Here is a 16,836-nt window from a genome sequence, read left to right as displayed (position 1 = left end):
TGAGCAGATGAAATTATACAAGTCTTTCAAAAATATTGTTTTGAATTTCTAACCCAGCCAATAGAAGCAAAGAAAAAAATATTAATTGGAGCAATTGTACAAACTTCTATTTGAAGTTAAATACAAAGGCCGTAACACTATTGAAATCAAGCCTTTCAACCTGCATTAACAATGGAAGAGACTGCAGTTCATCAACGTCAAATTTTATATGTTTTATGAACATGATTCTCTCTATCTACAGATAAAGAAAATTTTTTTTGGAACTTTATACTACAAAAGTCGATTTAATAATCCCCGTTCTAATACTGCTTATGTTGTTTGGCTTGTTTCAGTTGGAAATATAATTTATTAGTTATAATTATTTTAAATTTTATTAAATCATATATTTTAATTAAATATATTTAATATTAATTATTTCAAATTTTCTTTTATAGTATCATATATTATGATTTGAGTAAATTCATATAAGAATATTAATTATTAAGAATTTTATTAAATTATATATTTTAATTATAATATATTTAATAATAATTATGTTACTTTATATTTTACAGTATCATATATTATGATTTGAGTAAATTCATATAAGAATATTAATTATTAAGAATTTTATTAAATTATATATTTTAATTATAATATATTTAATAATAATTATGTTTAAATATGATTAAATTATTTATTATTGATATTAATAATCTTATTAAAATTTAAATAACAATAACAATAATAATTTACCAAAACAAATTTCTGCTAATTATAAGAATTTTATTAAATTATATATTATTAATTAAAATATATTTAATAATAATTATGTTTAAATATGATTAAAATATTTATTACTGATAATAATAATCTTATTAAAATTTAAATAACAATAACAATAATCATTTACCAAAACAATTTTATGCTAAGGGTATTCTAGTCATTTTAGTTTTTTCCATTATGCTATTACACCTCTATTCCATTCAACCAAACACAAGATTACTATTACGCCTCTATTCCATTACATTCAACCAAACAGTGGATTAGCTATTACACCTCTAATCCAATACACCTCTAATCCCAATACACCTCTAATCCAATACACCTCTAATCCAATACAGCGAACCAAACGCACCCTAAGTGTTTCACTGATATGGATAAACACTTCTATTGTTCTTTAATTTTTGTTCATGGTTCGTTATTTCATTGTTTGTTGCATATAATCAGCACAACCCTGTAGTTAGATGTTTTCAATTAGTATAAGAGTTTATCACCAAAATGTAATTGATATGATGTTGTGACTGATTAATGATCATAGTATCCATAAAAGAAACTTTGTTGGATGGTTTCTCCAAGTTTTGGTAAATTCTTGTAAATTTTCTTCTTGAAAATTTATTTGAATTGTTTTTTCTTGAATTTATTATAACTACCATCATTTAAGCAATTATAAACTTGAAAAGTTGACTTGATTTTAGACCATAAAAAGGGAATCAACTACCCTCTCCAGAAGTCTCAATTTTTGAAAGCTTAAAGAAATGGATCCAAAGCCTAGATTTCAACATCTCAATTTATTGAGATAAATATCACATTAAAATTCCATTTTTGATAAATAAATAAACTCGCCTTGCCAAATAAAACACTTTTTTTCTAACCAATTTTTCCAACTATCTCTACCACAATGCTCATGGGTTGGCTTGACTACTTTCAGGTTGAAAATAAAATAATGCTTCGGAGAGAACCTTCCCTAACAGGTTCTGCATTGCAAAGTTGACCTACATATTTCCACCCATGACCTTAAATCTTCAAGTTTAATGATGTGACTAAACCTATCCCAGCCACAGGGAGGAAGATCTGAACCCATACTCAAAACATAAAAAGAGAAACAAAAGTCAAAAGAAGTTAATCAAGAATGTCCAAGTTAAACATACAAGGTTACAACATATCATGCAATGCATACAACAGACAAGGTTAGCTACTAGGGTTAAATCACAACAAAATCAACACATTGAACAACACCCACAACAGCCACAAACCAGTGATTGTTGCTGATTACAAAGCAAACAAAAACTAATGTGTATTTTCATCAGCTACTACTTTAACAATTGTATGACTTCCACAATTTAATAAACTTGTCATGACTCGCGGAAGAAACCAGGCCTGTCACCGGTGACACTGCCAATGCAGCTATCAGTCCTTCATGAGCCGACAATGTCTTTGTCTTACCCTCCGTCATATTCCATAGCTCCAAAGACTGCAGCATATCATCAAAAACTACTTGTTAAGTAACTATTTGCAGAATATTCTCATGTCATTATTCATGCAGGTATGGTTCATGGTATGTTTTCACTTAAACTGGCTTTCGACAAGAAATCATAATAAAAACTGGCATCGTAAATATGGGCCGAACAAGATGAACAAGAAAGTTACTTGCCTGGTAACAGCCAATGACCAGCAATGAAGGACTCGTAGGATGGAAAACACAAGAGTGAAACTTGTTGCCATTACAACTCAATTCATGAACACATTCCCCTTCACTCCCTGATCTAAAGCTCCAAACTCTGACAGAGTCCTCACTGACAGATGCTAGAAGCTCACCTGACAAGTCCCAGCATACGGAATGGATCAGCTTTGTATGTCCCTGTTTCAAATAAAAAAACAAGGGTAAGGCAGTCATGCAGTAGCAGAGTATAAAATGCAGAAAAAAAAATGTTTTCTAGTGGTTTCAACTGACATAACATGCAGTACATTTACATCCAACTGACATGACATATGTGCACATATATTTATCCACAACTGATGCAAACTGATAATAACTTCCGCTTTTAGTTCTTTCTGTTACGAGATAATGCGTTGGAATTTCTTTATTACATATATGTATGTTTTTTGTAATACATGTTGACTAATTCACCTGTAATGAGTGTCGACAAGTTTGAGTTTCGGCATCCAATATTGATACAACATTCTCCGCAGCTAAAGCAAGATACTTTCCAAAGCGAGGTTGAAATCTTAACTGGGCCGTACCAGGAGCAGTACCACCCTGATCCACACAAGGGAAACAATCTTAATAGCTGCACATCATCCTCAAAGAGAGATCTGAATTCAATTTAGTCACACTGCAAGAAAACCCGATGCAAGATCATACCTTGAAAACTCTTGCACAGCTCCCGTGGTTGATACTCCAGTATCTAATTTCACCATCACCATCACAAGAGCAAATAAGGTCATCCTTAGTTGGGTGGAAGTCAAGTGACATAACGTTACCAGAATGTCCTGAGAAGGTACGAAGCGAATAACCAGGCTGCAGAAGAAGTTAACAAAAGTAAATGTTAAAATAATGGAACATACAGAGGCTAAAGAGATTCTAATCAAAAGAATGGAATAGTATTTTGATCAGTTTCTTGACCAAACATGGTAAGCCAGTACAGGCACATGATTTACTTCATTTTATTAATATAATACCATCTTTTACCATCTAATAGTATAGTCATTTTCATGCATTCTAAGCACAAAATATTTCCACTGTTGCAAAAGAAGAAAATTTAATGACATCAAGATCTAAGGTTGATTCAAACTAGAATTCAAATAAAAGCATTCAATCCTTCAGGTTTTACATTCAGGAGGAAGGAGCTGCAACAATAAAAATATTAAATATTAACTACTTTCCAGTTTCCCGTGAATAGTGAATACAATAGTTGCCCATTACAGAAACCTACTTGGTATTTATAAAGTATATAATACATGTGTTTACTGCATTCTGGAACTTGTCCTTAAATTGTAATAAAGGTGAATTTTCTTTCATTCTAGACATTTCCGATTGTTTTATTAGTAAGAACTAAACCACTCTGAGAAAATCACTTCTAGACATGCATTAAACTAGATGGCATCTTTAATTCATTTCAGTGCAATTAGATGGCTACCCAGAAGAAAGAAACTTAGAATGGCAATAGCATGAACATGTACAGAATGTTTTAGATGAAAACTTCATTGGGTTCAAACAAGTAAGCATCATGCACGAGTAGAAGAAGACATGATTAGCCCAAAAGTCAACAATTTTGAGTAAAGACAAAAAATGTCTACTAACACTGTCAGCATCCCAAACTCTGACAGTTTTGTCAAATGAAGATGTTGCGAAGCGTGACATGCTTGGACTGAAACGAACATCAGTAATTAAACATGAATGTTCTTCAAGTGTAGACTTTGGCTTCAAAGTGTCTGTATACCATAATACAGCCTGTGTTGGGGAAAAAAAGAAGGCACAAAGGATTTCACTTCTTAGCATGATTTAAAAAGGAAAACCAATTAAAAACTTGAGATTTCAGAAGTAGCAATGTTCCATCTCTCCTCAGGGTACTCACCTTTTTATCATGGCCACCACTAGCAAGCAACTTTCCATCGGATGAGAAATGACAACAGGTAACTTTGCTACTGCTCGCTCGAACAGAATTTAATTCCATAAATGTGACACCTGAAGAAAAATTCAATTTTGGCATACTGTAAAATAGCAACATTTCAAACATAAAGCACAGAACTAATCTACTTATGTTCAGATGAAAGGTATCCCTCAAGATTCCAAATAAGGATAGATACAAGTGCCAATACAATAGCTCAATTTCTTTTGGTCAGATTCAATTAGCTTTTTAGTATATAAACCAATATAGCAAACAGCCATCTGATTTGTTAGTAGAGTGTTGAACTCTTGGTTCCAGTAATAAAAAATCCAATCTCTTGTAACCTCAAATGCCAAAAAATACCAATGCGGCAAGATCATGAAATTAGTAGCAATAACCAGAAAATAGAAGATCAATTCAGTAAGAAAAACACTAAAAAGTACAAAATTCAATGAGATACACAATGTCTAGGCTTAAATGTGCGTGGTGAATTCCAAAAAGGATGTATCAATTGCCATAATAATTTCACAAACAAATTAATACTGGACAAAAATGATCAAGAGAATGGAACTACATTGTTCAAGAAAAGTGGCTATATAAGAATCCCATTTAACAAGTCATAACCATAAAAGTTATTTTACAGACCTTTAGTGACATCCACACATCGGCCAACAGCATCTCTGGGATCTGTATCATCATGGGATAAAAAAGATTCAACATTATCATCAAGCGATCCATCCTCCACAAATCGATCCATATCAGCCTGCAATTCAAGATCTTTATCATCCCACTGCCAAAATGGAATTCCATGAGAACACATGCAAGAAGTTCTTAATCCTTCCACAACATGCAAAAATAATAATGTACTCACCAACTGGTTTGATGGTGAAGTAAGCGTGCCAGCACCATCAGCACCAAACATCATCAGAGGCTTCGAAGAACTGCCACTGTGAGGCAGGGCAGGCATTGAAATCACATCTCCAGGGGTGTGCGTTGACGGTGTGGAAGGTGCTGAACTTGGGGAAGGACCAGCTGTGTTTGCTGTCCCCGAACTATTGGCAGGGCCTGAAGAAGACACTGGCTGTTTTCTCTTTCTTCCATTCTGGTTTTTTGAAACCTTAAAATTAATTAGGGAAATCATGTTAGGAACCTGCTCAGATATTTACTTAAGCCCAGGTAGCCAAGAGAACTTATAAATGCGACCCAAACTCACTCAAACGGGAAAAGAAAGAAGCTTAAAATCCTACACTAGAGGTTATTCTTGAAATGTTTCTAAGAGATAAGTATTATAAAAAATAAAAATAAAAGGACAGTAACAGCATGGGATTTTGAAGCTAATCTATCATCTTAGGGACGAGCAACACAGAAATAAAGCATTCTTGATTCAATCCAAATCTTTCTAATGAAATCGTACCATTATTCCAAGAGCAGGGGATGGAGGAGAAGAATTAATGGGAAATTCAAAAAAAAAAAAAAAGTTGGCCTATTAGCTAGAAATTTCTTCAGCGGGACAAATCTCTACCGTGCCCATACTGACCAAGAACCACAAGGAACACTCCAGAAGAGTGCCACATGGAAGCAAGATGAATTAGAAATAACCAGAAAAGGGCAGACCTGATCATTCCCTCGAAATGAGTTTGACATGCTACCATCCACAGTGACACTTCCACCTCCACCAACTTTATCTTGTTGAAGTAGACTTGGATTAGAAGTCTGTGGTTGCTGATTCAAGAGTGCATGCTGTGAGCTACTGTTCTGTTGCTGTTGCTGCTGTTGCTGCTGTTGCTGTTGCAACTGAGCCAATTTTAACTGCAAGGTGGATTAAATATCTAAAAAACTGGATGACCATAAAACTTATGTGATAGCAAAATACCTAGCAAACGAAGGGGAAACTGAAATTTCCTTTCAAGAGAAAGGGTAGGAAAAACAAACTTCGTACAGACAGTAATACCTTCATCAGCACATCAGCATCTCCTCGATGCATAAGCGGACTGCCTGCCTGCAATGGTGATACATTTGGAACAACATCACCAGCAGAATTTGAAAGGCCCATGGTCCGATTATTATTCAACAGCATTCTCAGTCTTCTATTTTCATCACTGCCAGCTGGTGATGTCAGAGTCTGCTGAGCAAGCATGAGTTGCTGCTGGTGCTGTGGTGTCAACATCTGAAGTTGGTGAAAGGGCTGAGGAGCCTGTATAAAAGGCTTTTGCTGTTGTAGTATCCCAGACCGCAGTTGGTCTAGTCCCTAAAAAACGGATAAAATGATAACCATTCAAAAGAGATACATGAAAAGTAAAATTTACAATTCATAAATACAGGTGATAAGTAAAAACAAATTATTTCCACCAAATAGAACTGTGATACTAAGAGTTATTACCACTCTAGGGTAAAGCAAATCTTTATAAAACTTACTGTTAAAGGCCATCCTTTCAAAGTCAAATTATTACCACCTTGATTTGAGCCTGAAACAAAAATGAAATCACATAATTTATGTTCCTAATTCCTATGTAAACCGAGCCCAGCATATCACAAGAACAAGCAAACAGTAGTTGAGTTGATACCATCATTTTTGCACTATTTTTGAAGTAAAGAATTGAACAGAACCTAAGAAAGTGAAACAAACCTACCTGGAATTCCTATTAAAGATCCATCTGGGCCGGTAGCCCTGGGATTCAATACTGGATTTATCTCACTCTTTATGTCCTGCTTCCAGATAAATTTCAGAACATGACAAAGAGAAGCATCAAATGAAAGAGATCAATATAAGAGATCAAATGAAAGAGATCAAACAAACCTACCGGTGTTGTTCCTGGCAATTGCTGACTCCGAGCTTGAACTTGAGGAGACATACCACCAGCAGTACCATGCAGCACTTGCCTGGAATTTGCATGATGCCAAATTAGTTTATTGCTGTAAACAACTAAGTATTGGATGCTTCAACAAACCCTAAATGTCCTACTGGCTATTTCAGATAAAAGAATGTGAAACAACTCCAAATTATTTTGTTAGAGCAAACCAACCACAAGATTGAAGGGAATTGCCCTAAAAACTATATCGAACACCTTCTGAAGCATTTTTGCAAATTGTCTTGGTCAATGTCCATGAGACTTTGTTCACATTGCTCTTTACAAAATCATCTGCAGCCAAAGGCTCTTCTGAGTAATAAAAGAAATGTAGAATAACTCACCCTGAAGGTTGGCTGGTTGCTGCAGCAGGCTTCAGTATTGAGGCATGATTTGGATCCAAGAGCTGGCCAACATTCTCACCATACCTTTGCTGTAGGGAGTTCCTTAATGGTTATGACTAAAAGAAGAACATGTTTCTACGAAATCAAAGATGATCCACCTACCTTCATGGCCGCATCATCCAAAGAATCCCTTTGAAGTGGCAACTTTAGTCTTTCCTCGTACATCTTTGTTGCCATGGCATTAGCAGTTCCAGCAGGCTGACGCATGAGAGAGTCATTCCCAACAAGTCCATTTGTACTGCCATTTAGGAGATGAGACCCATCCCTTCGTTGTTGGGGCTGTTGCGGCTGCTGGGGCGACTGCTGCTGCGGCTGCTGTTGTTGCTGTTGTTGTTGTTGTTGTTGTTGTTGCTGCTGCTGCTGTTGCTGTTGTTGCTGCTGCTGCTGCTGCTGCTGCTGCTGCTGTTGCTGCTGCTGTTGTTGCTGAGCATGCCTCTGCATTAAAAGTTGTTGCATCTGCAGTTGTTGCTGCTGCTGTTGCTGTTGATGCTGATGCTGATGTTGAGGCTGTTGAGGTTGCTGCTGTTGCTGCTGCTCTCGTGCTTTAATCAACTGCGTCTGCAATACCACAATGCACCATAAGCATCATCATATTTTAAGGACAAATCATTGGGAATGCTCAAGGATTCGATAGACTACGTGTATAAATAATTAAACTTTTTAGCAAAATTCACCAACGACACTTGCCCAGCCATCAGGCACTTCGTTAACAACAAGCTATGGCATCCCTAGGGGAAGATAGATCATAAATGAGGCTGTTTTCATAATTTTACTTCCAAGCCAGCTTTTCCAAAAGCCAAAAGCACCTACTAATCTACCATCCAGCTTTTGGGCTTGGTTTCAAGAGCCCGTTTGGAAAGTGCTTTTGATGGTAAAAGCTGATTGTTTAGCATTGCTTTTGCTGTCAAAATGTGCTTTTGGACAGCCAAAAGCAATGCTAAACAGGGCCCTAAATCAAAACTCAGAGCAGGTTACCAGTTAATGATTCGATGTAACTATTCTCACTTAAAAGTTCAACAAAAGGAAAGAGCTGACTTACTCAGAGACAAGAAGCCCTACCATATGTTCTAAACATAAAAATGGTTAGAATAGAAATGGACACCATAACAAAAGTGCAGATACCAGATGGAAATTGTTATCAAACCCAACTTCATATATGCCCCCTCTCCCCAACAAAAAAAAAATGCAAAAATAAAATGTTGATGCTAGGTTATCAAAATAAATTGACAGTTTAAAATTGAGAAAGTGAAATAAAATCAAACCAGACCTCAATATAAGATGCAGCAACCTCTGAGTGTTTCTCGTTAGTCCTGGCAATGAAGATGTCCCAGAAAACAGACCACCATTCAAAGAGAAAACCTCCAGGTGCATCAATAGCTGGATATCCAAGTTCAGAAATCAACATCATAATCAGTGAAAACATTAAATTTCTTAAGCAAATTTGTTGCTTTGGGTGAAAACAGGGAGAACCTCGAAAGTAAGAACAAGTTTTTTCCGGGTTTTACATAATCCCCGAACCCACATAGTTACTTACCTACAGGATCTGATGATACTTTTCCTTCAGCTTGAAATGCCTGAGCTGAAGCCTTTAAATCCCTCTTCACTAAATAATCATGAATATACACATCTAGCCTGTTATTGAGAAAAATAAATGACCATAATCACTCATGACAAAAGCAAATAAAATTTTACAACACTGTGAGCAAATACAATTTTTTGGAATTGAACAAAATAACACTCAGGGATTTCTGATGCAACAGTATTAGAAACAGAGTACTGAAATAGAACATAAAAAAAGGAAAAAGAAAAAACTAAACCAAATATATTTATTCAAGAAAATAAAGAACAAAATTTATGAAAAAGAGCACAACGGTAACTAAAAGTGCCAGAAAAGAAGCAAACCCTAGGAAATACCTGCTTCAAAGAGCTAAACTTGGAATCCAAAAGACTTCATAAAGAACAAGCAAAATAACACAGAAAGGGTTACATAACTAGAACCCCAAATCAAGCCAAAAAAAGTAAAAGAAATAAAAAGATTGTTGAAAAATGAAAAACCCAAAAGGTAAATTTTAATAAGAAAAGGGGAAAGAAAGGACTTACATTTTATCAGCTTCCCAGTTGGTTTGAGACATCTCGAAACACTTGAGAACAGTTCCAGATTCCTAGGTACTTGTCTGAAACAGCTTCCCTTCAAGTTTTAATGGCTACCCATGAAAAAGAAAATATCAACCCCAAAAAAAAATTATTACAGTACAAAGAAAGAGAAGAATCTATGCTGAGGAATAACACAAGGAAAGAGGCAGAACCTGTCTAGTTTTAGCAATATGAAAAATCATATATATTTATTTTATAGATTTTTAAGAGGAAAAAAAGGGGAAAAAAAACAAAGAAATTAAGAAAGGGAATGAATTGATAGAGATATACCTGCAATCCATAAAACGTTTATTAGTTTTTTTCAGAGCTTTTCATTCTTTTTCTTTTTCTCTTTCTTTTAAGTGAATTTATTTTCCTTTTTTCTCTGCTGTAGCTTTTGGTTCGATTTGGCTTGCTGTTGCAGATATCATAATGGCTTTGTTAGTTGAATTTACCCAAAAAGCCCTTTCAATTTATTTAATTTCCCAAAAACAGACTGATTTCATGATGGCAACTTTAAGTTCAAATGACTATTCTAACCTCAATGTTTGCTTCAAACTACACAATGTTTTTATATAGAAAGGTGTGAGTTAGGGTGAGGTTATTGGGGAGTAACCGTAATTTCACTAGAAAATAAAATTCTTACTCCTTTTCCCGTTGCAGGACTTGTATTCTTTACTATTTACGAATAAGCCCCAAATTTGTTGCTTTTTTATGATCTCAACCCTTTTACTTTATTTCCATTTTCAGCTGTACCCTTGTTTTAGCCCAAATCTATATTTGCCGGGTGGCCTAATTTTGATTAACAAATGTTAATATTGATTCGTTCTTCTTTTATCTTCCTTTTATATTCCAAATTTAAGATTCTGTTTGTTCCCTAAAAGAATAGTTTTTGAAATATAATTTTTTTTTGAATTTTGATTTTTTTCAGTAATTTTATATAAATATATTTTTGTTTATTTGCTTTTTCAAATTTTTGCATTCATCTTACAATGAAACTGTCTTGTAATTACAATAAATTTTATTTTTTATTGTTTGACTAATATATCATAATTTTTTTTAGAAAATGACATTACGCGATTATATTAGATAAAATCATAATAAGAGTAAATAGGCATGTTGCGACTTTTCCAACAAGTTCATAACCGAAATCAATGGGGATCTAAATATTCGTAATATATCATAATTTTTAATATCATGGTAATTACACAACTAAATAATTATAAATCCTAAAAATATATTTATTATCGATAATATTTGAAATAAAAAATATATTTGATAATATGATTACTAATAAAATTAACAAGACAAATAAACATCCTAAATAATTTTATCTAGTTATTATAGCATTTCGCATTTTTTAAGTTATTCACTTTCTAAAATTAACATATATTTTCTCCAAAAAAATATTAAACATATATTTAATATTATTATTGATCATTGACCAAATATAAATAGTTAATAATAAATAATACGTTAATTTAATTAAATCTAAAGCATCGAAATGTATAGAAAATTATCGCTAATCAATAAAATTTTCAAATTATTTAAACGATAATAGTAAAATAACATATAATTATATTTTAAAATTAATATATATATATATCCTAAAATTAAAATATTGTTCTTATTGTGTAAAAATAACTTTTAAAACTCAAATTGTTTACTAACATGTTGGGAAAGTCGTATAATAATTAGATTTGTATAATTGTTTATGATTATTCGCGTAGCTACTTCAATTATCATCTTCCTCTGAAAATTTGATAGTGTAATTAGGGTATTTCAATTACACCCAATTCAGTAAGATTCACTAATTATAATTATAATGATTATCAACCATATCATAAATGTGCAATTACACCCTAATTCAGTCATTGTGTAGTTTTTCAAACATGTTGAATTTCCTTTCTCTTCAACTTATCTTTTGATGAGAGAAACATGTCAAACCCACGTCGTAAGTAAACGAAAATGGATATAAATATATATAATTAATACTAAAAATGGAACTTACGTTTCAAAAATATTTAAAAATTTTCAACTTAATAACTAATTCATTCAAAAAATATATTGTTAATATAAAAAATATAATATATTATATTATTTAATTCGATTAATTACCCGATTTTGAATAGAATTAATCGGTAATTGAATTTTTAAAAAATTATTAACCAACTTCCGATTAAACTAAATTAGATCAACAACCGATTAATCAAATTAGATCGATTCAATCGGTTAATTCGATTTTAACCAAACATAAACACCCCTAGACCTAACACTCATGGGAGGTTTGTCTAAAGATATTATTTCAACAGTTCAAGCAATCAAAATTTTGTTATTATTAAATTCAGATTAAATTGATGTAAGCTAAATACTAATTTTTCACCGTTATTAACAATATGAAGATCTAGTTGTTGAATTCCGTCATAATCTAAAATTTAACCCCCCACAAATAAACAAAACAAATTGTACTTACGAAGTGTGATGTATATATATGGGAAAGTAGAGGTGTTCAGTCGATTAACCGACCGGTTAACTGACCTGAAATAACATTAACCGAATTAACCAAACTTTCAAAATTTTTAACCGTTAATCGAACCGAAATTTTTTAAAAAAAATTAACCGAACCAAAATTTTTTCGGTTAATTCGGTCGGTTAACCGAATTAACCGAAAATTATATGTTTTTTTTTATTTTTGGTTAAAAATTAACCGAATTACCTGAATTAACCGAATTATCCAAATTGAATCACTACATAATTAAAAACATTACATAAGTCTTTGAATCACTACATAATTAAAAATATTACATAAGTCTTGAAATTAACACATAATTGAAATATAAGTCTTTAATATTCTCCATTTGTATCCATTTCAAATTAACACATAATTGAAATATAAGTCTTTAATATTCTCCATTTGTATCCATTTCTTGTCTCCAAAATATCTCCATTTGCATTAAACCTACAAAAAAAACATGTGTCTATTTATATATTATTTTTATTTATTAAATTATTTTTATTTTTATTTTTATTTATTAAATTATTTGTAATTTTTATGATTGGGTTGGGTTGGGTTGGATACTTGGGTTTGGATTGGATTTAGGTGAATAATGGGCCTATTTATATATTATAATTTTATTTATTAATTTTTTTCGGTTAAACCGAAAAATTTTGGTTAATCGACCGATTAACCGAATCCGGTCTGTTAACTGAATTTTTTCAGTTTTACCCGAATTTTGCACACCCCTATGGGAAAGGATTGTATGAAACAGTGATGCCACATCATTGGTGTAACAGCCCGTTTTCAGTGAAATCAGAACAGTGGTTTCGGGACCACAAATCTGAGTCGAAAAGAAAAATTATTTTAATATTACTGCATGGTCTGCATTATGGTAGAAAATTCGTATGAAAATTTCGTTAACGAAAATTTTACCAATTACATGTTTAATTGATAAAAGGACCAAATTGCGTAAAATGCAAAAGTTGAGTTCTAGTAGCTATAGTATCAAATAGCTATGGAATTTAAAACTTGAGGTCCTTATATGGTAAATAGACCATTAAGACAAGTTAGTAGATATTTATGATGATTCATCCATGAAAAATTAGAAAAATAAAATGACCAAATTGGAAATTGAAATAATTAAATATGATAATAAACTAATATCATCTTATTTCATCATCTTCCCCAAATTCAAATACATGAAAACCCTAGCTAAGAGAAAGTGAGCTCAAGCAAGTTGTTTTGGTTCAATTAAGTATGAATTCTTGCCCCGTTTTTAGTAATTTTTACATTTTCGATATCGTAATAACCTAATCTATCTATTTTGGGGATCAATTTGCAAAGTTATCAAAGTATCAAAATTTTTCCATGGATGAGTATCCTGAAATTTTGAAATTTATGGTAGAAAATGAAAGGTTGTTGATAGATAAATAACTTTTGTAAAGGAAATTTTGATGAAATTGTGATTTAGGGGCTAAATTATGTAAAATTCATGAAAATTTTTTGATTTCTGTAAATTACATGGGCTGCGGATGTTATATGAAAAATTCGGTTAGGCTTGGAATAAGGATTAAATTGTATGAATTTTATTTTCCGAGCCTAGGGGACGAAATTAGAATTAATTTAAATATAGGGGCAAAATGATACTTTTGCCTAAAATGTGAATTTGATTTAATTGAATATGAATTTCATTAAATTGCCTTAAATTTATTCATATAGATCTGGAAAGATCAAATAAGGAATTAGATCGAGGAAAAGAAAATGTGTCGAATTAGTAGATCCAAGTATACGAACAAGTGTCGAGGTAAGTTCGTGTAACTAAATTATGTATATTAATATATTTGAAATGAATGTTGTGTATGTGTGAATTGTATAAATATATTATGTATGAAATTGATCACATATCCGATAATGCCTGATAAATAATAAGTCTCGTTTAAATAGATGAAATTCGATGGATATAGGATTTCTCGTATTGGTTGAGGTCCGGCAGATGTTGCAAACACACCATAGCTCGAAAGGGCATCATGTTATAAGCATTCTCAGGCTTCCTGTTACATGGTTCCTACGAGTATCCCGATCGATATTGATTCTGCATGTGTTGTGGATATACTGCAGCTCTTTTTGAGCGTCCTGTTATATGATCGGTATTGATCCTGCATGTATTGCAGACATACCGCAGCTCTTTATGAGCGTCCCGATATAGGCTATTTGTGAGCTTCCTGATATGGCTCGCTTGAACTTCCTGTTATATGGCTACCCAAAGGTCATTGATAATAGCTATTTGGAGTTACCTGATAAGCTCACATGAGCTTTCTATTATAAACTCTTATGAGTTTTCTGTTATTCAGCCCGGATAAGCTTCCCGTTACATGGCTCACATGAGCTTCCTGTTATATGCTTGAGAGGGTGCTTCCCGATTATGTGCTTAAAAAGCACCTCTGAATATGAATTGATGAATCACTAATTGGTACACCTCGTATGTACTACCCGGGTATCTATTGATATTTCAATGATTCAACAGGCAAAACTCCTGATGTAAGCAAAAAATGAGTATTAAATGAATTATATCTAGAATATTCCTAAAATATCTAGAAATTATTGTACGATGAGTTCATCTCTATTTTCTTGATATTCATGTGAATTTCATGACTAACTTGTTTGATAAGAATACATGTTTAGGTAATTGGCCAAAATGTTTTGGATGCATGTTTGTATGCTTACTTTAAATGCACGTGATTGGTAAGTTAAATTATTGTTATACGAACTTACAAAGCATTAAATGTTTACTCGGTTTTCTTTCCTCTGTTTTATAGTGCTCGAAAGCTCGTAAAGGTTGAAAATCGATCGGAGCATCATCACACTATCTTTCAGCTCGTTTTGGTATAAATAGCAAACTTATTTCGATATAATGGCATGCATAGGTCAAGTGGCCAATGATGGCATGTAAATGGTTAGTTGTGACTAGCCATTGGAATGGCTAGTGATAGTAAGCTTGATATATATGTATGAGGTTGTATCATGTTTAATATATGTGTGCTTGATAGATTGAATTAAATTTTGGTAAACTTTAATGTTTACACAAATAGGTAAGTTTGAATGCATGGATACAGGTAACGATATGTTTTGTATAAGATTTGTATTTGGCTTGATTAAATGTCTTGAATTGGTTGGTGAATGTGCTTAAATGTTGATGTAAGTGGAAGACAAATTATGTGAGAAAAATGGCCTATTTTCGTCCACACGGGCAGATACGCGGGCGTGTGTCTCAATCGTTTGTGACACACGGCCATGCGCATGAGCGTGTGGTTTGGCCGTGTGTTCCCTGCATCTTGAAAATTTAGAAACAGAATGCTTCAAATTGCTCGCATGGGCAGAGACACAGGCGTGTGTCTCAGCCGTGTGTGACACACGGCCTAACACATGAGCGTGTGTCTTGGTCGTGTGAATTCTGTACCTAATTTTTGAAAATTAAATTGTCTACACGGCCTAGCACACGAGCGTGTGGCTGGCCGTATGACCCAATTCAGAGAGTTACATGAGTATAGACACGGGCTGGGACACGACCGTGTGCCCCCTGCACCTAGGCAAAAATTTGAAATTTCGTAAAAAATTCTCTGAGTTTTTGATTTAGTCCCGACTTGTTTCTAGTGGATAAATTAGGCCTCAATGGTCTATTTAAGGGACAATGTGATTGAATATGGTCGGTTTCAAATATGAATAGTACATGACATTAATTAACTGTATCTGTTTTGTAAACTCCGGTAATGCTCTGTAACCTTGTTCCGGCAACTTATATGGATTAGGGGTGTTACAATCTGTATCTCTTTTCCAATAGTTTTATGCCACATCAGCATTTCATCCTGAATTTCAACATTTTTTATCCTGAAAGAAATCAAATCCAAATTAAAATCCTGAAATTACTGATGTGGTATAAAACTATTGGAAATGGATAATATCACTATTTCATACAATCATTTCTCGTATATATATAACATCTAAAATAATCAGATTACAATGTGATCAAATTTCTTGTCATATTAATAGAAAGACATGGGACTAACACTTATATTTTCCATTTTTCATGTGACAAGCGATGATAACACTAGAAGATGTAGTATCAAACTCCTTACCCGAAGAACGTCACATTGGTCATCAAAATGACCTATTCAAACAATCATGAAATTGATACACATTTAATCTCGAGTTTTAAGCATACAATGAATCATTTTAGTCAATTATGAGTTATATCAAACAAATAGTAAGCCAAGTATCAATACTTGAATCAATTTTCAACTATTTTAACTTTGATGTTTCCGTGTGTTAGGAACTAATGCCCTAAGTGTAGTTTATTATTCATTTGTACTTGTAATTTTTAAAACATATTGGTTTAATAAAATTCCATCATTTATGTTAATATCATTTTTATTTGTTTTCAACAATTTTATCGCACAAAGCAAAATGTAAGCAAATATTGGTTCATTGATTACCTAACGTGTAACTAATATTAAGTTGCATTATACGGTCGGATCACAATGTAAGAAGACAACTTATATTAGTAGGTAACCTAAAAGGTCCATAGTCTG

The 16,836-nt window shown here is 32.9% G+C and overlaps 1 protein-coding gene across 6 annotated transcripts; it reads right to left on the bottom strand.

Moving 5' to 3' along the window:
• Positions 1–1,861: 1,861 nt before the first annotated feature.
• On the bottom strand, positions 1,862–10,206 carry LOC107901393 (transcriptional corepressor LEUNIG). 6 transcript variants are annotated; one of them, XM_041095178.1, is made up of 20 exons: positions 10,045–10,142; positions 9,721–9,824; positions 9,535–9,568; positions 9,155–9,252; positions 8,888–8,997; positions 7,723–8,178; positions 7,561–7,649; positions 7,172–7,250; positions 7,001–7,076; positions 6,786–6,835; positions 6,322–6,618; positions 5,985–6,179; positions 5,242–5,487; positions 5,016–5,160; positions 4,338–4,447; positions 4,064–4,213; positions 3,125–3,280; positions 2,891–3,019; positions 2,414–2,620; positions 1,862–2,233 (listed from the first exon to the last, which is right to left on the bottom strand). In XM_041095178.1, the coding sequence occupies exons 6-20, from the start codon at positions 8,074–8,076 to the stop codon at positions 2,078–2,080; spliced, it is 2,439 nt and encodes an 812-aa protein (XP_040951112.1). In that variant the 5' UTR covers positions 8,077–8,178; positions 8,888–8,997; positions 9,155–9,252; positions 9,535–9,568; positions 9,721–9,824; positions 10,045–10,142; the 3' UTR covers positions 1,862–2,077. The 6 variants fall into 6 exon arrangements, with proteins under 6 accessions (XP_040951112.1, XP_040951108.1, XP_040951110.1 ...); XM_041095174.1 differs by lacking the exon at positions 9,535–9,568 and having other exon boundaries at positions 10,045–10,206; XM_041095176.1 differs by lacking the exon at positions 9,535–9,568 and having other exon boundaries at positions 5,016–5,133; positions 10,045–10,206.
• Between the last annotated feature and the right edge of the window lie 6,630 nt (positions 10,207–16,836).

This window comes from Gossypium hirsutum, chromosome D06 (assembly GCF_007990345.1).
Source record: "Gossypium hirsutum isolate 1008001.06 chromosome D06, Gossypium_hirsutum_v2.1, whole genome shotgun sequence".
NCBI lineage: Eukaryota > Viridiplantae > Streptophyta > Magnoliopsida > Malvales > Malvaceae > Gossypium > Gossypium hirsutum.
The sequence above is the reverse complement of the archived record's forward strand: the minus strand, read 5'-3'. Positions and strand labels throughout refer to the sequence as shown.